The 26705-nt window shown below is 40.4% G+C and overlaps 1 protein-coding gene across 4 annotated transcripts in view; it reads right to left on the bottom strand.

The window, feature by feature from the left end:
* The window catches only part of LOC107703405 (protein sidekick-1-like), a 334600-nt gene that overhangs the window by 124100 nt on the left and 183795 nt on the right, over positions 1-26705 (bottom strand). For all 4 annotated transcript variants that reach the window (XM_016506019.1, XM_016506020.1, XM_016506021.1 and 1 more), the window contains exon 5: positions 17870-18003. In XM_016506019.1, the coding sequence (XP_016361505.1) occupies positions 17870-18003 (134 nt within the window). The remainder of the gene's footprint in view (positions 1-17869; positions 18004-26705) is intronic.

The raw sequence follows: 26705 nt of genomic DNA, 5'->3' as shown, positions 1-26705 counted from the left end.
CTGATGGGCTGAATACCTCAAGCGTGTGACTGAAATGTTACACCCCTTAACACACTCTGATGCCGTCTCCCGGCACGGCGAGACAAAACCAATAAAACCCAATTAAACAAGGCATTTGTTGCATCCAGTGGGGACATAATTACAGATTATAATGACTTATACTGTCTTTTTACACAATGCGTTGCATCGCGCCGCGCCGCGTAAACATAAAACGTCTGCATTTGTGATCGGAGAAATGACAAACAAGCGCTACTCTACACTGCTCAAAACTAGCATTTGAATAATCAGTGGCAAATCCTTTAAATTAAAAGGTACTTACAGTACTTACTCTACTCTTGCAGGATCAGGAAACAGTCCTCCATAAGCGTCACACACGGCGGCCTAGAGTGAGCGGAGGCCGGCGGCTAGAGTGAGCAGAGGCCGGCTTGAGTGAGGAACGGCGGGCGGGCTTGAGAACGGTGCGGCCGGCGGGCTTGCCGCAACCACATGTGACGACCCCGGGCTAGACGTGGGGGCGTGTTAGAACGAGCCGTTTTAGGTAGGCGTGGTTGACTCTTAACTTTTATAAAGAATATCTCTTTGGATTTGAGACTTTAGTCTTTGCAACTTTACAGGTCTTCTTTATGCACCAAGAGCTTGTAACACTCCAAAGAGAAATGAAAAATTGAAATCGCATCATATGACCCCTTTAACAATGTAAATGTCTCTGTGACTTTTGATCAAGTGTCCTTGCTGAATAAAAGTAATTTCTTTCAAACAATTATACTAACCCCAATCTTTTGAACAGTAGTGAAATATAATATAATATGGCACTGTTCCTTCATGAGAGCAGCAGTAGACATGAGAGACGGATGCAGATTTGAGTCTGGAATTTCTTCCCAGCCAGGACGTGAGCATGCTTGCTCTATGAGAGAGGTTAATGATCTGGCAGTCAAGGGGCTCTTCCCTTGAGACACAGCGGGAGATTAGCACTCTGCAGTCGGGCTCAGGAAGAGTGTGGTCTGAGGTTTAGCGATGATGAAGGCTGCCCGTTACATTCACAGCCCACTTGTGCATAAACACACACAATGGTGGGGCATCGGCAGAGTTCCTGTCTAACTGCTGACTGCATGGCTGCCGTCCCTGAGGGCCCCATCGGTGGCCGGTTGTATGGTGCACGAGAAAGGGTAAATAGAGGGGAAAAAGAAAGCCAGTCATTTCTCGTCCCGTTTTATGACTGCACAGGAAACTGAAAGTCAGGGAAAAGAGTTTCTCTTTGCTTTCTCTTCAAAGCGATCCCCAGTTCCCTGCAGGTAAATTAAAAAAGAGGGACTGCTGTTTGTCAGGAAAATACTTCTACTTTTAAAACTATTTAAATGTAAAATGGATTTTAAAAGCCAGATATAGCACCTCTGCAGAGGATGCTTTTAAAAGTGGCACTAACAAAAAGCATCACTGCATTCACATTTTTGTTGGACTTTAGAATGGTAATATCCTGGTACACTTTGAAGTAACTTGGAGTACTATTTGAATACCATTGCAGTGATAACAAAGTAACTAGCATTATACAGGTTCAGTTTTCAAGACAAGACAGTTTCCAACAAACAAGCAACTTTTTCATATGGAAAGCGTACTGTAGATATCTTTAAAGTGAAAGGAGAAGTAATGTGACACTGCAAGGTTTTTATATTACATAATGCACGGTTTTACAGCCAACGAAATTGTACTAATAAATCAAATTCATTCTCAAACTATCCTCCCTCTCAAAAGTAGTGCTGAGAGGAAAGATTTTCCTGAATGAATCAGAAACAAACTAATTAAAAAAAACACCCATTCATTCGAGTCCCTGTGTTTTATAGTTTTATTAACTATATTACATATACAGCATTTTATACGTAATAACAAGCTTTAATGTATAGTAGTAACGCAAACTGTAGGTTGTTTTGAAGATGAATGAACGTCTTATGGGCTTTGGAACGATATAAGTGTGAGTAATCGATGACACAATATTCATTTGTGGCTGAACTATCCCTTTAAACTTTCAAAGTAGCTTCCCAGGCACTATGTAGATGAGCATGGTCATCAAACAGCACCATGCTATATATATATCAAAGTAAAATTTCCTCTAAATGACTCCAAGACTGGTTTTAATTATCTCTGCAATTCCCCCATAACCCTCTTTTCAAATAAGAATGAGTTTTCCTCAAACATAAATCATTCTTAGCATGAAGGCCACGACAGGGTTGTTGTAATCTGCCCAAACGCCCTCTATGTCTTTTAAATGAGCAAGCGAACACCCTCATTCTCATGCTGAAGCTAATTATGCTTTAATTGCACTGATGGCGCTGTGCAGCCTCGTTCTGCGCTAATATTACAACAGTCTAAATGCTCCATGCTCTACAAATGTGTGTAAAATGACCCACCTCCATTAGCATATTTGAGCCGTCACAAAATGCCAGTCCAATCCGGCAGTCATTCCAGGAACTCAGTCATCAGCGGCTGTAGATACCCTCTGCATAGATTTTTATGATTCCCTTGGCCTTGGGTTGAAATCCAATGGCAAATGCCAACAGCATTTCGGTAAGTGCTCCTTTATAGTCACAGCATTAACATCCATTGTTCAGACAGCATTGCAAAATGGCTTTCGGCAATTTGCTTCAGAGGTAATTCATATAGACGGACAGAATGAGGAATGATAAGCATCATCTTAAGAATACACAATGGAAACATAAAGGAGAGGTGCCGACTGATTCTCTGACTGCCCATGATGCCTCTGTTTGCCAAGGAGTTTTATAAGGAGTCGAGGAGTCAATAAGTGTGTGTATAGTTATTGCACTGACACAAGATCAGAACTGCTTTTTCCACTTGACAGCAAACTTTAGTAAAGGGTCGGGTCACTGAAAATGACAATTCTGTCATCATTTACCCACCCTCATTTCGTTCCAAACCTGCTTGACTTACTTTCTTCTGTGGAACACAGTGAGATATGTTTAGTAGAATGTCCAAGCTGCTTGTTTCAGTTCAAAGCTTTAAATATGACAAAAAACAGCATAAGAGTTGCCCATGTGACTGGACTGACTTTGAGCAAAGACAATTAAATAAATTTAAAGGGTAGTTCACCCAAAAGTGAAAATTCTATAACGTACCCACGTGTCTCCTTATATAGTCAGCTTATATGACTTTCTCTGTGGAACACAACAGAAGATCTTTTGTTTCTTTTTTCTTTCTATACAATGGAAGTCAATGGTAACCCAATGTTAAAACTCTTTGGTTACCAACATTCTTCAAAAGAAGCTCATACTGAGGGTGAGTAAATGATGAGAGAACTTTCATTTTTGGGTAAATTATCCCTTTAAGGCACTATTCAATCAAAGTATTATTTTTGCTGCAGCTCTTAAAACTGATGCATATTTGAAATAAATAAATAAATAAATATGTATGTATGTATATATACACATACACACACATAATAATAATAATGTTAATACTACTACTACTACTATTAATAATAATTATTATTATTAACAATTAATTAATTAATTAAAAACATAATAATACCATAAACAGCTTCGAATGACTACTGAACTACTGTTATGGTATTATTATGTTTTTAATTCATTAATTAATTGTTAATAATAATAATTATTATTATTAACAAATATTTATTTATTTATTTTGGAACTTGACAGTTTGGATTAATTTACTTTAAATTATATGGAAAAGAACAGCAGGACCATTCTGATAATTACCTCTTTTTGTGTTCTACAGAAGAAATAAAGTCGTTCAGGGGTGCGATTCCCAAAAGCAACTATGGTCGCGAGTTCCGTCGTTACCAATAGACTTCAATGGAACTAACGACCACAGTTAGCTAACAATGCTTTTGGGAAATGCACCCCAGGTCTGGAATGACATTAAGGTGAGTAAATAATTACAAAAGTCCCTTTTTGGGGTTGAACTATCCATTTAAAACGCTGGCCAGTCTTCTAGGATTTGATATTACAATCACAAAGCAAATAATATGTCCACAATGAAACAAGATTGTGCTCATCAGGGATTGTCTCCTCTGCATGGCCGAGGCAGACTTCTTGCAAACGCTGGCATAAAGAGGTTAGACGGCACTAAAAATGTTATTACCGGGGAAACGCATTACTGACTTTTTCTGAGAATGAAAAGTTTGTTATCATCGCTTCCAGGCACGTCTTTTAGACACAGAATAAGCCATCTGAATGCCGCCTGACTTCAACACAACACACGCACTCATATATATATATATGGAGGGGAGGCATATCCAGATATATATTCCTCGCCGTTCCATTCTGATGTTGGAATGATGCTCTTTGCATATGCAAACACTTCACTTCAATGCCATCTGCCATCTGTTTGCAATCCATGAAATAGAATGCTACTGTGGATATACAACAATGATTGCAGCGACATTTTGAGGCTCTGCACTGCTACAATGAAAGCCAGGAGAGGCCCCTGAACGCAGTGTGATTCGCGCAAAAAGAGATGGCTGTTCATTTTTACATCACAATCACGCCACGCTGGAGTTTCATAAAGGAGATATCTCAGATGCATCGGCCCGCCATGAACGCGCTCATTTACATGCAGTGTTTGTTGCGGTGCAGGAAACAAAACACGCAGACTTTCCTGTAAACAGACTTAACCACTGTACTTCCATGACCTACTTCCAACCGCCAGCGATACTTTCGTGACTGACAAGCTGACAAGAGAGTGACTAGACTAACTCACGCTGACCATAAAGCTGTGGTAGCATGAACACTAGCCGAAACGCATGCTGTCATGTTGATACCCGAGGACAGACCTGCTAGCTGAAACGGCAAGAGTGTCGCATATTTAGAAATGATGTCTCCTTTGCTTATTTTCCCAAAACACCTGATATTTTCAATGTTGGCAGGCAAAAAATTGCTCAGTATCTGAATTTTGAATCTGAAACATGGCCTGTCAAAAGATATGCAGCTGTTGATATAAACATGTTTACTCTCATTCCTATTTGTATGCAGGAAGAGAAAGGGTCAGCGAATGAGGATTTTATTAGTATTATTGTTAGTATTATTCTTGCCAGTGACACATAGGGTGCATTGGCTTGGACTGTATTCAAATGCACGCACTCAAATGGATGCTCTGCTGTGCATATCAGCTTGTGAGTTTAAGTCTCATTTAAAAACACAATTATATTTGAGCATTGCATGTCTATGACTACGTCTTGCTGTTAAACAAAACTTCAGTCTGTTTCCTGGGGCCGAAAACTAAGAGAAGCAACACTGTGGTTGCTAATAATGGTGCAATTACAAAACAATGGAATGGTTTTCCAACTGGTAATTACTGAAACCACATGGTTGGCAAGCTATTCATTATTACTGCAACTACAAAAGTTAGTTATTAATTAAAATAAATAAAAAAAGAGAATAAAAAGATCTTTATGGAAATGAAAAGAGTGCATGCCTCTGATGAGAAAATGTGAAATAACTGTTTTAATTAGAAATAAAATATTGCAAATATTGTGATAACTTCATTACAAAGTAGTAATCACAAAAAGTGTTAAAATCTACACAGTTCACCTTTTAATACCCACTTTTTGATACCCATGCAGTCTTTATAGTGTACAACCAATGTACACTCAACACTGCTGCCCCTAATACAATGCAAAGAGGACTTCTAAAGTAAAAATAAAAAATTATATTAAAAATAAAAAATAAAACAAGTAAGTGAATAAATGATACAAAATAAAATAAAATTACTTTTTTTAATTAATAATTAATTATTTTTATTATTTATTTATTCTTTTTTTTTTTTTAAAGGATGAGTTATTAAAACAATGAGCCCTGGTACTATAACCCACAAGGAAACAATAATATACTGGTAGATTTAAATGATACAATTATGTAAAAAAAACAAAAAAAACATATGCTTTGGAAACACATGAGGGTGCGTAAATGATGATAGAATTGTAGTTTTGGGGTGATCTATCCCTTTAATTCCTACATCATCATTAAAAGCACTCTAATGTCCATCCCATAAAGATACATCTGGCTTGCTGAAAATGCTATTAGCAAAGGCTATGTTTAGGAAGCTGATAATGTTGTCCTCTCTCCAACTTTGAAGTCGTGAGCCTATTCATTTTTTGGTAGCATATTAAGTCCAGACGATGCTGTAATCGAAGAGGAAATTGAGGCTGGGCCCTGTGGGGCATTTCTAATGCATTCTTCTCTACTTTTGATTTTTCATCCTCCATTACTTCAGGCAAACTATCAAAAATAACAATGACATTCGGCAAATCTCCTCAAGAACACAAAGAGGGGCCAACGTTTGACAGATAAGACGCTTGTGATTTGCCTCCCATAATCAAGCGTGTTATCATCTTAAAAGGTTAAGTGCCGCCACACCTATAAACATCTACTATCAGAAAAGCTGACAGGCATCTTATTCCTCCGTCAATAGTTGTTGCGAGCACCAAACCCTGGTGCGTCTTTCACACGCTAATTAGGAGAAACGGCAGATTTCTCCAGTAGACGGTCCATCAGAGCACCTCAAATCGCCCGCTGTCGCCTCCTATCAATCTCGGCTCAAATTACAGGTGACAAGTTATCAAATCTAAGATATTACAAACTAAACACGATCTCTCGGGGGACCTATTTGTTTAAGATATAGCCAATTAAACAAGGTGCTGAGTGTCAGGGATGAAACCCTCATCGGAGTGGCGGAGCTAATTTGCAACCCCTCAAGGAAATCAGATGGTGGAAGTGGGGCGGGAGGGGTGCGGAGAGGATATTCTGGTGGGATGAAGGCGATAATAACAATAAGTGCGAAAAAAAAGAAATAAAGGTAGATAACATGGGGAAGGAGGCTCAGCTTTAATCATATTTAGTCTCTTGGGTCAGCTTACGGCACAGGAAAGCGGCTTTTGTTTGAATGTAATCTGCCAGCAGGAAGGGTATGATAAAAATTTATGGAGGTGTTCATTAAATCTTAACGACGCCGTTCCCTGAATATTCCGCATGCTGGGGTTCAATCCCACGCCCTCCCCTGATGGTCCTGCTGTTCCTGTCGAACTCTGAGTTGTGTCGATATGCGTCGATTCTTCAGTTAGTGTTCACCCGAAGCCTCGGCTCGCTCGCAGGGTGAGAACCGCACAGGAACCTGACTTGCAAATGATGGCTGCAGGTGGAAGTGTTTATCACATAGCTCTGACTGAGCTTGGCATAAATTTGTCCCTGCAGCAACGGTAGCTGCTCATTCAAAACATCGTCGAAATGTTATTATATTTCGCTGGCCTGAAGGGAGCACTTTTTTTTACAGAGCTGCTCTTTCAGGATCACAGGTGACCTGTTATTTTACATCAGGGGCAGCTTAAAGAAAAAAGAAAAGAAACGTTTTATGATTTAGAATTATGTGCATTATGTGCAATTTACATGTTTGCATACATTTTTTGAGCTGAGTGCTGATTATTATATTTAAAAATAAACAGTAATAGAACTTATGTTTGGTCTCTGTTGTTAATTGTAATCTTACAGTAATATAAAAGGGCTCCCTATAGTTTAGTGAATAAGCTGAGGTAAATTTTTATCACTAAGAAAATTTTAATTATAATTGAATTTATTTAAAGAAAGAACAATTTGTTCAGTAAACCACTGTTTAATAATAAAAAAAAGCAATTTTATGTTTAGTTTTTTCCCCCAGCTGTACTGAAACCATACCGAACCGTGACGTCAAAACCGAACCGAACCGTCTTGTTTGTGTACCGTTACATAGATAGATTGTAGTATGTTTAAACAGGAGGTTCATTTAAAAGGCAGATGAAAGCATATTAAAACCTCATGTGGTCTGTGAGGGGGGCATAATATGTGACCCTGGACCACAAAACCAGTCTTAAGTCGCTGGGGTAAATTTGTAGCAATAGCCAAAAATACATTGTGTGGGTCAAAATTATAGATTTTTCGTTTATGCAAAAAAATAATTAGGATTATATTAAGCAAAGATCATGTTCCATGAAGATATTTTGTAAATTTCCTACTGTAAATATATCAAAACTTAATTTTTGATTAGTAATATGCACTGCTAAGAACTTCATTTGGACAACTTTAAAGGTGATTTTCTCAATATTTAGATTTTTTTGAACCCTCAGATTCCAGATTTTCAAATAGTTGTATCTCGGCCAAATATTGTCCTATGCTAACAAACCATGGTGCTCATATAACGGGGCAGCACTGTTGAAGTCAGAAAGCAAAGCATCTCCACTCTCAAAATGAAATTCATAGGAATAGAGAAGAAAATATATAATTTAGAAAATATAAACCCACACCAGCTTCCTGTGTTTGTGTTAATCTCCAGACTATATGAGCTTGCCTGCTGCTCACTGCCTTCAACAGCAGCATCCTAAACATCATGAACCCTCATAAGTGACTGATGTGAGATGTTCTACGTAGGCAGAGTGATGTGCAGCACACAAACAGAGCTCTGCATGTACAGAAGAGGTTGATGTTAGCGTGTTGCTAAAGTAGCAAAAGACTCTAATTAGCACAAACACACATATCACACACAAATTCCAGGTAAAACTTTTTATGAGCTATTTTTATCAATTGTGTTCTGTATTGAATGCAACAAGTGTATTTCTAATTTCAGGTTTTTTTTTTGCCACTTTGAGATCATTTTGGAATAAATTAGCATCATTTGGTATCTTTGTCTTGTTCCCTATCTGTCGGTCACTACGAGTTATGTCGTGACGACATATGGGTTTCTACCTGGAAGCCCCAATCACCTCTGACTTTAAGAGAAAACGCCAATGAAATTTGGCTAGTGGATTTTTCATACCTGAGCCACTCCCCGTGCATACGGGTATAAATAGGCCACAGGTGCTTTCGTCCTCCGAGGATGAAAATTTGGCGGGGCTGCCCCCCTTGGGTGTTGTGGCCACCGCCGAATCGGACCCTGAGCTGACGGCCATCCTTGCCCGGGCAGCCGTGCATTGGGCATTGGGCTGGAGGTCAATAGACCGCCCAGTCCCGAGCCCTCGCGGCTGGATGATTGGTTTCTCGGGGCGGGACATGGCTCACAACCGTGACCTGCTCCAGTGCCTTTCTTCCCGGAGGTGCATGAGGAGCTGACGAAGTCGTGGACAGCCCCTTTTACGTCCAGAAGCCGCTCGTCTCTCTCCTCCGTCCTCACTACCCTCGATGGCGGGGCGGCCAGGGGGTACGTCGACATTCCCCAGGCTTTGCCCAGCAGTTCTAGGCAGTGCAGAAGCAGACTGAAGCCATTCAACACATCCTGCCCCGGCGGGATGCACCACCTGCCACCACTGCCCCGCGGGCGAGGCCCCAGTCTGCTCGTCGCCGTGGGCGCCCTCCTACGTCCTCCAGAGCTGCTCTGCCCTGTGCTGAAGCAATGCCTAGGCCGGCGCGTCGAGCGTCTCGCCCCCCGTGTCCCAGCCAGCCCCTAAATCGTCCAAGAGGGCGACGTAGAGACAGCACCCCATCCCCCCACCCCGGGCGCATCCCTCTGAGGAAGGACCTCCTTTCTCAGGGGCTCGGCACCATATGGCACCCGCGTCCAGATCTCTGGGACCTCCATGTGTGGCTCCTGGACGGGACGCGGCAGACTTAAGTGATCTGCTACAGGCAGTGGTGGACACCATCACTCAGGCTAGAGCTCCCTCTATGAGACGGCCGGTCCCTGGGAAAGCACAATCTCATCGTCAGGTTCCTGAGGGGTGCCAGAAGGTTACATCCTCCTAGGTCATCCCTGGTGCCCTCCTGGGATCTCTCTATCGTCCTGGCTGGACTTCAGAGGGGTCCCTTTGAGCCGATGGGTTCAGTCGAGCTTAAATTCCTGTCTGCTAAGACAACGCTCCTGACCGCGCTCACTTCCATCAAGAGGGTCGGGGACCTCCAAGCATTTTCGGTAAGCAAAGAGTGCCTTGTGTTTGGGCCAGCCTACTCTCACGTTGTCCTGAGACCCCATCCTGGATACGTGCCCAAGGTTCCCACCACGCCCTTTTGCGATCAGGTGGTGAACCTGCAAGCACTGTCCTTGGAGGAGGCAGATCCAGCCTTGGCGTTGCTGTGTCCCATAAGAGCGTTGCTCATATACGTGGACCGCACCCAGAGCTTCAGGAGCTCTGAGCAGCTCTTTGTCTGCTACGGAGATCAGCAGAAAGGAAAGGCTGTCTTCAAGCAGAGGTTGGCCCACTGGATAGTGGATGCCATCGCCTTGGCGTACCAGTCCCAAGGCGAGCCGTGCCCCCTGGGGGTGAGGGCTCACTCCACACAGAGTGTTCCCTTGTTCTATGCGTTGGCGCACGGCGCCTCTCTGGCAGACATCTGTAGAGCTGCGGGCTGGGCGACACCGAACACCTTTGTGAGATTTTACAGTCTCCTCGTTGAGCCAGTTTCTTCCCATGTATTGGGTAACAGGTAAGTGGTGGGAAGAGCTGGCCGGTGTCACGCTTGCTGCGGTGTCACCCCGGGATGCGAGCGCCTTTTTCCTCCTCCAGTAAAGTTCCCCAGATGGCGAACCCTGGTGGAGTTCCTCCAGCACCCCCGGCAGTCAGACTGGGCGGAGCAGTCTGACGCCAGGCCCAGTATTGGTGTTAGCTTGCCCAGGTCTCCCGTCAGCCCCTGTACTGGGCTAGGTGTCCATATGGCTTGATTCCCTTCGGGCGATCCCATATGTGTATTCTTCCACGGCAAGTTTTCCCTCTCTGTAAACCCATGTCTTCCCTTTGACAGACCATTCTGTCAGGCTCTACGGGTAAGATGTGACCTCCATAGTGCCCTTCTCAGGAAGGCTCGCTTCCCCATCGTTACTGCCAAGCTGTAACAACAAATAGGAAAGACTTGAAGCAATCTTTCATTGAAGGTTGAAATCCCTTCTGTTAAGAATTTCTGTGGTGAAAAGAACAGCGGCTTGGCTATCACCAGCAGCAATGTACTCACCTTTGATCCCTGCGGGTACCAAGGTTAGCAAATTTGCGCTGGGGCGCTGGGAAGGTTATGACCTTTGCGTAGCATTTGTCTGATACGCGGCTGCTTGTCAACATTTGCAATGCCATAAGGTTGTGACAGGGTTCAGGTTGTGGCACTTTCCATAGACCCCATATGTCGTCACAGTGGACCTGTCGTCTATTTATGCCCGTGTGCACGGGGAGTGGCTCAGGTATGCAAAATCCACTAGCCAAATTTTATTGGCATTTTCTCTTGAAGTCAGAGGTGATTGGGGCTTCCAGGTAGAACCCCATATTTCGTCACAACATAATGTCTCCGTTCCCTCCATCAGGGAACGAGGGAACGATAATATAATATAATATAATATATATAATATAATATAACATGATATAACGTTTTGAATGTAATTTATTTCTGTGATGCAAAGTTGAATTTTCAGCATCATTACTCCAGTCTTCAGTGTCACATTATCCTTCAGAAATCATTTTAATATGCTGATTTGGTGCTGAAGAAACAATTCTTATTATTAGTGTTGAAAATAGTTGTTCTGCTTAATATTTGTGTGACAATTGTGATTTTCAGAATTATTTTATGGATGAAAAGTTGAAAAGACCAACATTTATTTTTTCTTGAAAAAGAAAACCAGCATCTTGACTGTCACTTTGAAAAAAAAAAAAAAATCAAACTTTTCAACAACTGTGTATATTGTTACTTATAAATAACAGTAAAGTAATAAGGATGCTACAATATTTTTACTGGAAAACAAAACCAAAGTACTTAAGAATTTTTCAGCATTCATATGATGATGCCTCAGCATAATGCTGCTGTCAAGTGCCTATTGTGTCATGTATTTTTGTGAATGCAGAGCACAAGTATGCCAAGTTCTATGAAAGCAAGCCTGGAAAGCCACCTGTAGAAATGCATCTCGATTGTGAGACTCAATGTTATTTATCCACACTGAAACATCACACAATGGACACATCTCGGCAGAAGTGCCATCTCTGTTTTAAAATGGTGGATTATTATTTCAGCCAGGAGAAATGAAACAGAACTAAACACACGGTTGCCTCCAAATGAGATCATTAGTAACGGCAAATAATGACTGAGCTGGTTAGTCGAAGCCTATTTCCTTTCGAATAAATCAAGCTGCTGTAAGAGTTAAAATGCTGCCTTTGCCAGGCAGGATGACAGGCAGACCACATTCAGATAAATCATCTGTATCAGAGGAACCACGTCCACACGTTTATAAGACAATATGGTCCAATAAATTCAGCCCCTAGTAAAGGGCAGGTGTAAGAATCGTTAGGCCTCTCAAGATTTGATTCGTTTTAGGGAGTCACAATGCAATTCCAAAATGATTCACAAAGATTCTGAATACAAATATATCTGAAATATATCTTATTTGGGTAGCAGAAGAATCTTTATGGATTGATCCAGAATCATTTGAGAAAGAATCCCAATGCATCAGTGAATCACTTTTTCTCTTACTGACGAAATCAATAATTTCCATAAAATGCAACTGTTAAAATCGCAACTCTCAAGGTGATCCTTTACATCGGCCCATTGAAATCACGTCCCACTCTTAATACTGAATTGTAACAACATGCTCTCTTGAGTGTTATCAATTAATCAGCCGTGATCACATGCTCCAATGTGGCTTATTCAACCAGGCTGACCTTTCTGAAGCCAGGTGTGAGGAATAATGAAAGTGCGACAGCATGGAGCCTAAGGGAGATGCTGCCAAATGGAATCCATGTCGCATCTGACAAAAGCTTTTCAGTGTGATCCACAATAACTCATTTATGATTGGATGGATGATCACCTTTAAGCAAGAAAAAGAAAAGAGGCAAGAAAAAAATGCCTCTGAAAAGAATATGAATCTATAAAGTAAGGAATGAACTCTCAAACTAGCCACCAAGATGCTAGGATGTTGTGTGGGTTGCCAGTGTGTGGTCATGTGATTGCTAGGGGTGTTTGCTTATTGGCTTAAAGGCCCATTCACACCAGGGATGATAACTATAACAATAACTATAACTATAAAGTTTTAATGATCTTTCTAATTTTAAGATAATAGAGACATCCAGGCTACAGCTATAACAATAACGACATAGAGGAATGAGGAAAGTTGGAATTACTTTTAGACTTTACTGCAGAAAAAACTACCATTGGTACACTCTACACCACAACTATAGCAATAACACAACATTTTCAAAACAGTTTTTCCAGCTGATGAAGGATAAAATCACTGACAACCAATTAGAATCCACAGATTGAGCAGGGGTAAATGACAAAACTGCAGTGCATGCTTATAATAAACGTGGATGCTAATATAGCTATTGTTCTAGGTGAAAACAATCCACCCCTGGCCCCTATATTTATGGCTCAGGTCTGTCTTTCAATCAGGGAAAAAATAAATAAATAAAGAATAACAAAAATGTCTTCTCTCTTACTTTTAATTGGCTAAGAAATCAAATACACTGCTGGACAATAACCAAAAATCTGTATTCTATCATATTTTTGCCTATATTTTCCTAATGACAATTTTATAATTGGTTTAGCCTATATACTACTCACACTTTTTCTATTTTTATCACAAAATAAGGCAGAAAATATATTAATGTAATAAATGATATGTCAATTAGCACTGCATCATTCATATACTTTATTTAATTATTACCTGGAGATGACTTGGAAAAACACACATAAACCATATATTGTCACAATCGTGTATTTATTGTCTTCACGTTTCATCAGTCAAAATGTTGCTTTTTAATCAGATTACCTACAGCGATAGCTGGATGCCTTTGTCCATATTAGGGATTTCCTGGCATGTCATAAGTTATTATTACGTCTATGAATTGTTTTGGACTTTCTGTGCAAGAGTAATGAAACAAAAACTGTTTAGTGCAACGTAATGTTCACATCGATTTGAATATTAAATATGGATATTGAATATTGAATAAAATGTATACAAAACGATGTGACTATCTTGTCTCTTTGAAATTAAATATAGATTTATTCACAGTGGCCCTTAAAACCCTCTACATGAACACACAGAGATTTGACACTTGTCCTAGCAAGCTAACACAGCTAATTACAATAAGACCAAGGCCATGGTTCTTCACAGGTCATTATTATTTGCTTCGTTCATAGCACTTGCCTTGCAGCTCTGAGGTGAATGCTCATTTTCGAAAAGCAGGAAATGCCACAAGGGCAGTCTTGACATTTGAATTGTACTTAACGCACATTAAGGGCAGTACAAGCTTTCATCTGCTGTCTGTTAATGTAACTAAAAAGGGTTTCAAGGGGGCTGCTTCCCACCGGATACTCTTTATTTTGCTGTCTGTCGTTCCGTGTTTACTTCCTGAGAACGTGAAGAATAGAATGAGATGTTGGGCATAAATGCCACAGTGCAGTCACATGATGATAGACCCCTTCATCTGGGCTCAGCTCTATTGTTCCTCAAATATCAGGGGAATTAGCACTTCAATGGGGAAATTAATTAACTGCTTAATTTCAACAGCGTCAAAAAAGTATCATTGCAACCTAACAAATCCCTGGTTCTGACAGAGCTATACACACTGATACATGCTCATTACGATGAATGCAATTGTACGTTATCTGTACCGCATGATAATCTGAAAATCGGAGCTGTTGAAAAGCAAACGAAGAGAGAACCGCGTTAAAGGCTTTTATTGAAGACTAGTTTAAATGCACTCCATTCATCAGGATATTAAAACTCATAATTCAATTGAATTATTAACTCTGCAGTTGGCGTAGCAGCTCAGCGCCGGTCTCTTTTTTTTTTATTAGCGGCCTCCAGCCTCCTGCTCATTTATACTCTTCAAATAATCAAGTTGGTTTCATCTGGTATTGAAAAAATAATGCTAGTTCCATGTTCTTTCATCTCACATCAAATTCTAGCTCACTGCCATTTCCCAGAGGTCAATGATGTAATCCACAGCCTGTGAGCGAATCACTGCCACTGCCAAGAGTGTATTACAGTCAAATTCTGGATGTTTCCAATAAGCTAATCACTTTGTTATGGTCAATAACTAATAAATGGTTGATATTAAAATTTCAAACGGTTTTGTCTAAAAAACTTACAAATTAACACTAAAATTAATACTTTTAAATGAGTACTTATTTAAAATGTATTTAAAACTTTACTTATGCATCACAAAATTATAATGTACAGTATGAATGCATTTTAAGATTTGTTAAAAATTACATTTAACAGCATTACTGAATTATTAATGTTTTTAAAGAACAATTTAATATGAGATTAGATGAAGACAAAGGCAATCTAAATGTAAAATAGGGGAAATTAGTACAAAATGTATCAAGGTTTCCACAAAAATATTAAGCAGCACAACTGTTTTCACATTGATAATAATGAGAAATATTTCTTGAGCAGCAAATCAGCATATTAGAATGATTTCTGAAGAATCATGTGACACTGAAGACTGGAGTAATGATGCTGAAAATTCAGCTTTGCCATCACAAGAATAAATCACATTTTAAAATATATTAAAATAAAAAAATATATTTTAAATTGTTATATTATTTAATATTTTAACACTGTAATATTTGATCAAATAAATGCGGCTTTGTGTAAAAGGCTTCTTTTAAAAGCAATTTTACTGACCTTAAACTTTTGATAATATAAATATAATTTATATAATAATATCTGATAATAGGGCTGGGACAATAAATCGATGCATCGTGATTCGTGGATCGATTCTGAGATTTTCGGAATGCATCGTGATTCTCTCTCGAATAGTGTGACCATACGGGCCATTCTTACGGGACACACCCTTGCCAGGATTTCTATATTGCCTAAAATATCCAGGTTTCGGCTGTTTGCACTGTGCAGATCGATTGTTGTATGACATTATTTCACGAGAGCTAGAGAGCAGAGCAGATGACTCCTTATGCTTTCAAATCGCTCTCGTGGTACTTTGGTGTTACACAACGATTAGTCTCAGCCTCAGACGTCACGCCCAACGAAAGAAGAAAGCCGTCGTGTTTACAACTGTGACGACGAGCGCATATCAGGATCAACTAAACGCTAGATATTCAAAAGTATGTGAAATATGTAAAGTTTGCGACATGGAATCTTTAAAATACGTATGAGAGTTTTACACACCGGTCTGTTATTGTGGCGACATTTCCATGCCCCGAAACGTGACGCTGAACGAAACGAACTGTGACTGGTTGTTTGACATGTCAGTCAAACGGCCTCATGGGCTTGGCCTTGGCCAATGAAAGCTGCCATGGATTCCAGACTTCAGCCATCAGCCTGAAGGTCTGGCTACGTGAAACTACACAACGATCGGTGCCAGCTTCAAGTCGAACGAACGAACAAACATATGCGCGTATTTGCATCGCTTTGATCGTTCTCACCTTCTCACGTGCGACACACCACAATTGGTCGATTATGTACAATACCTCCATGTTATTGGTCAAACAACTTTATGTTTTAGGCAATATAAAAATCATGGCCAGGACGTGTCCCGTATAAATGGCACATATGGCCACCCTACTCTCGAATCGATTCTGAGCTTAGTTTTTAACAGCAGATGGCGCTCTAGGCTAGTTTTTAACCGCACACTCAAATGCTCACGAAGAAGAACGCTTGTGCGTTCGGCTGAGTAATGCAAGTGGTTAAATGTACTTGCACATCGGCTTTTATGCTTTTATGATGCGAGATTAATACAGCCCACTGTGAACATTCTTGTAATTCGCTTCAAACTTTTCAAACTTTATGAAGGATTATTTTAGGTTCAAATGGTGCGTGTGTAAGGAACTGGAAGCAAGCAGAATACGTTAATTTCTACAGCACACAGTGCCATCTGCTGTTAAAAACTAAGCTCAGAATCGATTCTAGAGAGAATTGCGATGCCTTCGGAAAATCTCAGAATCGATGCAGAATCATTTCTCGATTCGCGATGCATCAATTTATTGTCCTAGTCCTATAATATAAACATTTGTAACTTAATGGACTCTGCTTCCTTATTATGGAACATTTATATCTGGCCTGTTTTTGGTTAAGATCCTTTAATAATATGCATTTCATCTCCACTTTTGCCTAAAAACTAGAAGTCTCTCTTCACCTGTTGCATTAACCACAAGCAGGCTTGATGAATGCACTAAAGCAATAGTGAAGAGCTAATTGGCTTGAAATGGTACTCTGATAATGACTGGTTATTTCTGATGCAGGCTAATTTAATTTATACTCCCTTTCACCTCTTTGGCCATATTTTGGAAAGAAGCAAATGACTATACATCAGTTGAACATCCATTTCGATTGGTCTGAACTGATGAGGGAAGCCTGTATGCTGTCAGCATGATTACATAGATAAGAGTTATGCACATTAGTAGGTAAATTGATTAAACCAACAATTAATTTGATCAAACCAGTTCTAACTTTCATACTAAATACATTTTTGAGCCATTTCTGATGGATCACCACTGGCTGTGTAAGCATGAGTGGGACGTGCACATTAGTATTGTGAAAGCCGGCAACGCTCAGTAGCACCTGCCAAAGCAGCTACGACTACAGCAACCAAACAACGTTCAGCTGGCAGATCCAAGTGTGTCACTGGAACAAACAGTTTCTGTGTGTCATTCCACTGATGCCCTTCCTCTCTGATGAATGCACCGCATTAAACGGCCCCCTGAGGGAGTGGAAATTACAGGTACCTCGCATCTGCATGCCGGCATACAGGCGCTTCTGATGCAAGCGTGTTAAACTGCACCTACAACATGTGGGCAAAAACAAAAGAGGGAGCGGACAAACTGAAGGCCATAACTCCCACGTCTGGTCGATAGATCTGTCTGGGCTGCATCATTGGCTGGCCATGTGACAGTAACTGCAGGGTAATAGAAATGATCTAGTGAGATTCATCCCCCCCTCAACTTACCTGCCACATTCAGGTAAATGGATGGGCTTGTCTTGTTTTCTCCATTCTTCTCATTAACAGCCTGTACGTAGTACCTCCCAGCGTCCGCCGCAGCCGTGGCGAGCACCACTAGCTGGTTCTCCAACGTTATGGCTCTGTGGAGAGTAACAAAGCAAATGAAATACAGCTATGTTAAACCATTATTGACAATTAGTCTGGTACCCTAACAAATTCCACTATCGCAATAGAGTGACAGCATTTTAATTAGTGCTTAACTGATGTATATTGGGTTCCATAAAACTAGCTTTGCTGTGAACTCATTGTGCCCTGGGTTTGACTGGGACACGCGTCTGGCGTGGAGGAATTTCATGGGGCTCTGAGCGTTTTCAATGTACCTGATCCCTCATTCTGACACAAGCTGAGAATCAATGAGCGGTAAGGGTCATTATGGACAGGAATACCGCTGTTGGTGGGAATAAACCTACAGGCGAGTATCTAAGTGAGGTAGCTGGTTGTTGAGACCCAGACTTGGGAAAAAGTGAACAAGGAACAGTTCACTGAAAAAGTCCATAGAATGCTCATAAAGATATTACAAAAACAGTTCATTTGGCATGAATCACAAACAAATGTTTTCAACTGTGATAATAATGAGAAATGTTTCAACAAATGCACAGAATCAAAGGATCATGTGACACTGAATACTGGAGTAATGGCTCAGAAAATTCAACTGTGCCATCACTGGAGTGAATTACATTTTAAAATACATCAAAACAGAAAACAGTTTAAATTGCAACAATAGTTCACAATATTACTGAATTTTCGATTTTAAAATTTTGAACAGTAGCACACACAGACACACACACACACACACACACACACACTGTATATAGATAATATATAATATATAATTTATAATAATTGAAAAGATTCTTTTGAGTTGCCTTTTTTCAAAGAGCAAATCATTTGAACAATTTCACAAAAAAACTCACTGGAAGTAAAGAAAGGTTTTAGTGTATTACAACATCAATTTTGGACTTTCACAATACTTTTATAGAGATTCTGTCACCTTAAGAGATCCCTGAAAGCTCTTTGCCCCAACAATTACATATATAAAACAACAACCAGTATTTTCTTTTCTTTTGTTTTCCACAGAAAAAAAGAAAGTCAAACAGGCTTTGAACAACACGAGGGTGAGTAAACGATGGTAAAATTTGTATTTCTGAGTGAACTATACCTTTAATAAGGGTTTATCTTATTCAGACACTTGTAGACTGAAGTCAGAGCCGCTGCTATCGCGCTAATGATTAATAAGAACAAGTCATACTTCATCCATCAATCCAAAGTTTTTAGGAAAGACACTAAGTGGCAGATGTGTATCACTGTCAATTTATTCAGGTGTCAGTTTCCCTGTGCCTCTTTAAGGCAAAATTACCATCTCAAACCAGCCGAGAACATGGCGCTTTGATAACCCATGACTCCACGTAGGCTGGATGGAATTGTTTTCTTTTTATTGCCGTAGATGAAAGCAGGCACGGATTGCGTATCTCCAGCCCTGACTCCTACTCCTCATGCATAGTCTTTCTCCTCCCTCGTTTTTTGATTAATTGATGACATCCTCAATTACACATCACTGCTGTCTAAGAGATTTTCTGCTCAGGCGTGACCACCGCGAAGAAGCCCTTGAGAGGCAGAGCACGACTCGGGGATGCTTTGAGACTTATGATTAGTTTTTCGGCTCCGCGGGACCTGTAGGGTCTTCCTACACGCCGCGAGTACAAGCGCCGCAGTCAATACAAATTTACAAGACAGATCCCTACAAAAGATTGTCAAGTCGCAGAGACGTTTGCAAATAGACAAATACAAAAAATAAATGCAGCAGAAGTAGGAACAAGAGGGCTGTCTGCGCTTCCGTGGCGGGCAATATTGACGTGTAATTAGAGCGAGCTTCAGTTCTGCTTAGTTCTCCGTTTGCCGTTTCATGATTAAGTGCAGATTAACATAAAGAGATCCATCAAAAGTTGGTGCTTGGGTGGGGAGGGGGTTCTGCGAGGGATGGAGATCCACTGATGAGGATGCATTACATCGCTGTCTGCACCCTGACACCTGGCTGCGGATCCAGGCAGGGCTGCATCTGGGAAATAAAGGCACCCTTCACAGATGTCAGTGGCGGCTTTGAAAGGTCAGAGCGGCCCGCCTTGATGGACTTTTAATTATTAAATATGCATCGGCTGAAATGGCTTGGCAAGCATCAGAGGCTCCGAACCGATGTGTACATAAACAGTTCAACTTCATGATGATTTAAGGACCTAATAGCAGCATGTGTGATCTTGTGTAACGCTGCCAGCAGAGAGAGCGGGGGCCCGAGCGTTTACCTGGTTTAAGCTGCGAGCTGAATCAATGCGACTTGTGTATAAAATGATTTTATGATTAGTCCAGCTAGTTTGGATTCCATTACAATTGTCTAGATAAATGGCCCCTGCTCGCAGTTTGGTAAACAAAGCACAGTGGGAAAGATAATGGGAATGCTTGTTTCTGATCCCTGAGGACTCTTTGATATCAGCCCACAACGTATTAAAAATGCAGGTTGGGAGCCACGCGAAATGTTAATCCACTTAGGAAAGGTGCCGGGAAGCCCAGGTAATCTAAATATTCAAAGAGGACGACCGTTTCGATTTGTTGAAAAGGCTGTGCACCCGCCAGGCTAAAAAGCACCAATTTAACCGGCCAGCCATTTCCAATAAAGGAGAATCAAATCTAAAGATAAATTTGCTGAGATACGCTCTGACAATCATGCCTTAATATTTTTATCATCTCTATTTTGAAAACTAAAAGAAAAATGACTTTTTTGAGGAAAAAAAGTCATAGGCATAATTGAAGATGAATTACTTTCTGAGAGTTTTTGTATATTGTTTACCTGCCGTTTCAGTGTGTTCGCATTCAAAAGCCTCTGAATTGTAACAAAATGAGCACACGTCGGAGAGGGTCCAGAACCTAATTCTCTTGGGCACTGGACAGACCGCTAGAGAGATATTACATTAATCAACATGGCAAGAACCAGCTTTCAGAAGGATGGTTTAGAGAATATTTGTTTTCATTTACTGCCATAAATTACGCTCTTAAAATAGGCTTACCAGTCTGAGATGTATGACAAAGTAATTAAAATGTCAACAACTCATATTGTGCTCCTAGTTCCTGGGAGCCCAGCTGCGTGGATCTGATGTTGCGTTTTGATTTATGATGCTCTCGGGCCTTGGAAAACTCTCTCACCCACATCTGAGGACAGAAAAGCTTACCGCATTGACGCCCAGGGAGCAGGCAGAGAGACACAAGCACCGCTGCCTTGAGGCCTCGTGACCCGGAATTATGTCGGAATCATGGAATATGCCGTCTGCGCGGTGTGTGCCTCTAAGTGATGCCGCAAAAGAAGAGATCAAAGTCTATCTGAAAGATAAAATATAGGCAAACTATCATGCCAGAAAATATGCTGTGGGTCTGAGCAAAAAAGACAAGTGCAAATGTCTGTTTATGTGAGACTACAAAGCAGTAAAAGAACTTGGGAAAGTAGCTCCAGGGCCATACAGGAGGCCACAGAGAGTGACACTGTGTCTGCTTTTCCCATTTAGCCCCAGGATCAAACAAATAAATGCTCAAAGTGAATGAAATCAGGTCATGGCAATTTTCTTGTTTCAGGCTCAGATGCCTAAGGTGGTCTGCAGGCATGAGTCAAGCCTTTTCCTCTGCCGTACTCTGAGCGGAGTCACGCGTGTCTCAGAAACACGTACAAAGTACAGATGAAGTACAGCTTCTCTGAAAGCTGCTGAACCAGAAGCCCAGACCGCCCTGTGTGTTCTCTATGGAATTCAACCCAAACTAAAAGAGAGAACATCCCCAAATCTGCCTGTCCCTTCAACCTGACCCCTCACAACTAAACAGAACAGACTGCCTGCTTCCAGATTCTGTTGCCTACCAACTTTTATACTGTAGAAAGTGTTCAGTGTGAAGTTATAAAGTGAGAAATGAACAAAATTAGAATATAGGAGACATAAGGAGACGACGAGAGGTTAGTAGAAACAACAGATGTAAAGCAACATGATGAGATGAGAAGAGACAAGAAGAGACATGAAGAAACAAGAAAAAAAACGAGGAGAACAGATGAGGAGAAGAGATGAGATAAGACAAAATAGTGGGGAGGGGACAAAATTAGAAAAAAAGATTAAAGAAGACAAGACATGAAGAAATGACAAGAGAAGAGAAGAGAAGAGAAGAGAAGAGAAGAGAAGAGAAGAGACAGGAGGGGTGGACACAAAATGAGATGACAAAAGAGGGTAGAGTTGACACACAAAAACACCAGATCAGAAAAAAAAAGATGGGACAAAATAAACAAAACTTATTTTTTAGTATTTGATTATTTGAAAGGAAATGAGAAGACGTGTTAAGAGACAAGGCGAGAAGAGAACAGATGAGACGAGACAGAGACAGAGGCAAGAAGTGCACTGATGTCTGTTCTCCTCTCTCTCTCCTGCATTGCTATGTATCACAGCACACTGAGACACTTTCACACAAACACGATGGAGCTGTCCCGGAGCCCAGACGATCAATGGTGTGAATGCAATGACAGCAGAAAATCTCTCTGCCAGACCATATCCAGGCCACAGTTCTAGCAGATCTAGCGTCTGCTTCCTTAATATCCATTAAAAGCAACAGTCCGCTGCAGTCTCCTCTGTGATGAATGTGCTGGCCATTTGTAGGCTGAGATGTACAAGTGAAGATAAGCCTGCTGCCTCATCCATCCCTCAGCCCAACTCAACCCTATGACCACGGGAATCATGACTAATGGCCTATCAGAACCCGAACTCAACCATCCCCGCTGGTCTGTGCTGTGTTGGCCAGAACCACAGAAAACTTGCATGGGGCTCCTGGAAACACAATATATATTAGGGTGACCATACGTGCCATTTTCCCATGTATGACATCAAAATACCATACAGACGGTTCCTTATGCTTTCAAACTGCTCTCGAGGTATTTTGATGTCATACACCGATCGGTCTGCACACGCAAACAAAGCCAAAACCTAGATATTTTAGGCAATATAGAAATCCTGGCCAGGACGCGTCCTGGGAAAATGGCACGTATGGTCACCCTACTATATATTATCAATAGCAGTTCAATTCCAACTGTAGTAAAATTAACAACAAATCATAGTGCAGTTCAGTATGATTGCAGTTCAATTCTAAATTTGCAATTCTAAATCTATCGTTCTAACTGTCTACCAATCTATTGCTCTTTAAGAACTATAAACCTTCAAATTTCAGGCTTTTTAAACTTTAAGCCAATTTTCGAAGTTTTTCTAAATATTCAAATTTGAAATACTATTCTGAATACTGTTTGATACCTCAATTCAAATTAAACTGTAATTTAATCTCAATTTAATTCTGAATGACATACAACCCTGACATTGGCTTTCACATCAATTAAACTTTAGACTTTAAGACTTTATTTTGAATCATATATAACAAGTCTGCTTCAAAACCTCTTCTGTTAAAGCAACATAAGTGTGGGTGATATTGAGATATCAGTAGTATTTCTAAATCGGTGCGTGTAAAGAATCTCGGCAGAGTCTGTTTAAAATGCAAAGCTTGTATGTTTTTGGCAGGAGCACATTAACGCTTACAAAATCTGTCTTTTAGCGATGTTTTACATGAATATGCTTTTGTTTCATGGTGAAAAATTACCTTGTTTGCTTCTCCACACATCCCTGCTAGCCAATCCATAGCCAATTTTCTAACTTCTAGTACTGTTCATAATGTCTAAGTAAAAGCTGCCATTCCCTCGGCTGCTATAATAAAAAAAACGGTTAATTATGCATTAACATCTAACACGTTTGTGTTAGAGGATGGCAGATAAATCTAAACATCTCGCTAATCAATATCTGAGGCAAGCTGAGCTGAAGGATCTCCTTTAGTTTCCTTCAATGAAATATTCAGGTTCACATCAATACAGACAATCAAATATAAACGAGTCTGAAGGGATATTTCCGTCCGGTTCAGAGAATGGAAACAAGATAGTTTCTCACTTTAAATATTGAAGACTGTAGTAATGTTACAGGGTAAAGCTCTCACCGAAACTCCAACCTCTTCAACTCAGCATCTAAAAAGTTCTGCTTAAAATACCGTTCGACAAAGCAACCGAACGCATTGCATCCGTACACAACTTTCAAGTCACATCAAATGGGTTTTTTGTGCCTCTCGCAGCGCCAAACACAGTAGACCACATAACTCCAGGGTTTGAACTATCTCCAGAAAGCTAACTTTTAATGCATATGCTTTTTATTCCACCCCCATAAAAATGAAATAAATAGCCTCCTTTACTGGATCAAAAACCGCCAAGTCTTTTTCATTAGCTGCATTGCATACCTTCAGGGTGAGGGTTACCGAACACCTCAGCAGAGCAGCAGAACTATGAGAGATAAATAAACACTGCTGCACCCATGTGGGCCTTCACTTCCTCTCATTCTTTGTTCCACGCTATTCTACTAAATAATAGAGCCCTGGCATGTAGCGGGGGCTCGACAGTACCAAACACAAGATTAAACCAATTGTTACTTTTGTGCCGAGAGATATAGAGAGAATAAATAAATGAACCAATACAGTTGGGGAGAATGCAAGTCAGGGCATGACAGGTGATGTTTTGTTGGATCATTCAAGAGAACTTGAGGAAATGAATGGTTCCTGTAGCACAAAGGTGTTCAATCCTGGTCCTGGAGGGCCATGTTCCTGCACAGCTTAGCTCCTAGCACACCTGAACCAGCTAATTAAGGTCTTGAGGATTAGGAAAAGATGGGCTGCATACTTCCCTACTATAGAGTAGGCGATAAACAGTATGCGACTATTATTAACATATTGGCTATTTATTAGTACTTATAAAGCACATATTCTGCATGACCATATTCTAAATCCTTAATCCTACCCAATGCCTAACCTTAACACCTACCTTACTAACTATTAATAAGCAGCACATTAGGAGTTTATTGAGGCAAAAGTCATAGTTAATGGTTTGTTAATAGCGAGAAATGGACCTTAACCCTCTGAGGTCCAAGGGTGTTTTGGGGCCCTGGAAAAGTTTTGACATGCCCTGACATTTGTGCTTTTTTCAGTTGCTTACAAACAAAGTGTGAACGAACATACTATTTAAAGGTTTTTTTTTTATCTAACGTAAATGTTAGTTTAAGTTAGACCCTTGACTTGTGTTTAATTTTTTAATTTAATAATTATTTATAATTCATGGAGCATGGACTTATTTAATTCCATGAAATACATTATTCATTATAGCCCATAGGTGAATTCAGCAGAAACATTCCATCAAAATTCACAGTTTGTTATTATTACGACAACTCTTCTATTAATAAATATAGGATATAAAATATACAATTATCATCATTATTATAACTAGAGTCAAAATTCATGCATTCACACAGAACATTATTATTCCACATAAATATTTAAAAAATAAATAAAAAAATAAATAATTATAAATGACACATGGCCATCCTACCCCAGTGGGGCAGGATGGCCTCCTTTGATGATTTTCCATTTTGTGCATTAAAACTAAATTAGCAAATGCATCCATTTATTTCCCTTAATAGTAGTTTATTGGGTGATGCATCATTATCATGCACATGCTAAACTAATTTTTAAATATGGTTTAGCAGTAAAAAATATGGTCACAATTTAGCAGTAAATGCACACTGTTCTTCAGGAGGGCATCTGCTTTCATCTGAACTTACTAGAAGCTTCCAGACAGGTATTTTGGAGCAGGCTGGAGTGTAACTCTGCATGAATGCAGCCTTCCTCAAAAATCAAGAGCAGAATCAGACATCCTTACTGAAGCTCAAGCAAGTGTTCAATTCTCAGAGAATGCATGGCCTGAAAATGAATGCAATTTTGGTAAATGTGGACTAGAACAAAACCATTGCTCTTTTCCGTACAAACACACTGGGTAAGACGTGTATCCTGAAGCCTCTACAGCAACAAACCATTACAGCTACAATCACTGAAATATAAACTTCAATAGTGCTGGAGGAAAAAACTATCGGGCAAAGTTTACAAGTTCACTGGGAAGGCATCTATAAAAGCTTCTTTATAGCTGTAAGGGAAGGCACAGGCCCGTCTTAGACCTTAGACGGTAGACGCCGAGTATTACTGTCAATCAAACTAAACGAACCAAAAAAAGTCCTAGTGAATGCGAATAGTATACATCTGATCTTGCTTTCTTTCCTCAGCCACATTTTAGGGCATCTTTGCGACACGGTGGACAGACTGTGATTGGGACAGCTGTGGCTTTGGGTCCTGAGACTGTCAGCTAGCTTTGGGATGTAGACAGAGTGACAGTAGTACAAAGGCAGGGAGGCATCTTTGTTGTGTCAAAGTTCGCAACAACACTGTGACTAAATAATGAGACGAGACGTGCCTCATCAGAAATGTGAAGGCTGTGTTGTTGTGAGACTTTGCACAAGAAGAAAAGATAGTATGCACTATTCTCTTTGATGAACAAGGTTTTGGAGTGCTTGCCCTCTGGACTCCTAGTGCCACTTTTGCTTTCTGTGGGTGATATATGTGGATCCCAGCAGCCTCAACCATGTCAACCAGCTCTCTCGCGATGTTTTTTCAAGTCTCCTACAAGTTCTGAAGCAGGAGTCTAGAAAGAAACCAGTGCAACGACAGTTTTAATGCTGTAATACACTGTAAGATAAAGCACACTTCACCACTGTGAGGATCCTAAAGCAGATGAGTTGTCTTCCAGCCTGACACATGAGGAGAAATGGAGAAATTTTAAATATTTATTTGAAAAAAAAAAAAT

This window comes from Sinocyclocheilus anshuiensis, unplaced genomic scaffold (assembly GCF_001515605.1).
Source record: "Sinocyclocheilus anshuiensis isolate Anshui unplaced genomic scaffold, SAMN03320099.WGS_v1.1 scaffold58, whole genome shotgun sequence".
Taxonomy (NCBI): domain Eukaryota; kingdom Metazoa; phylum Chordata; class Actinopteri; order Cypriniformes; family Cyprinidae; genus Sinocyclocheilus; species Sinocyclocheilus anshuiensis.
The sequence above is the reverse complement of the archived record's forward strand: the minus strand, read 5'-3'. Positions and strand labels throughout refer to the sequence as shown.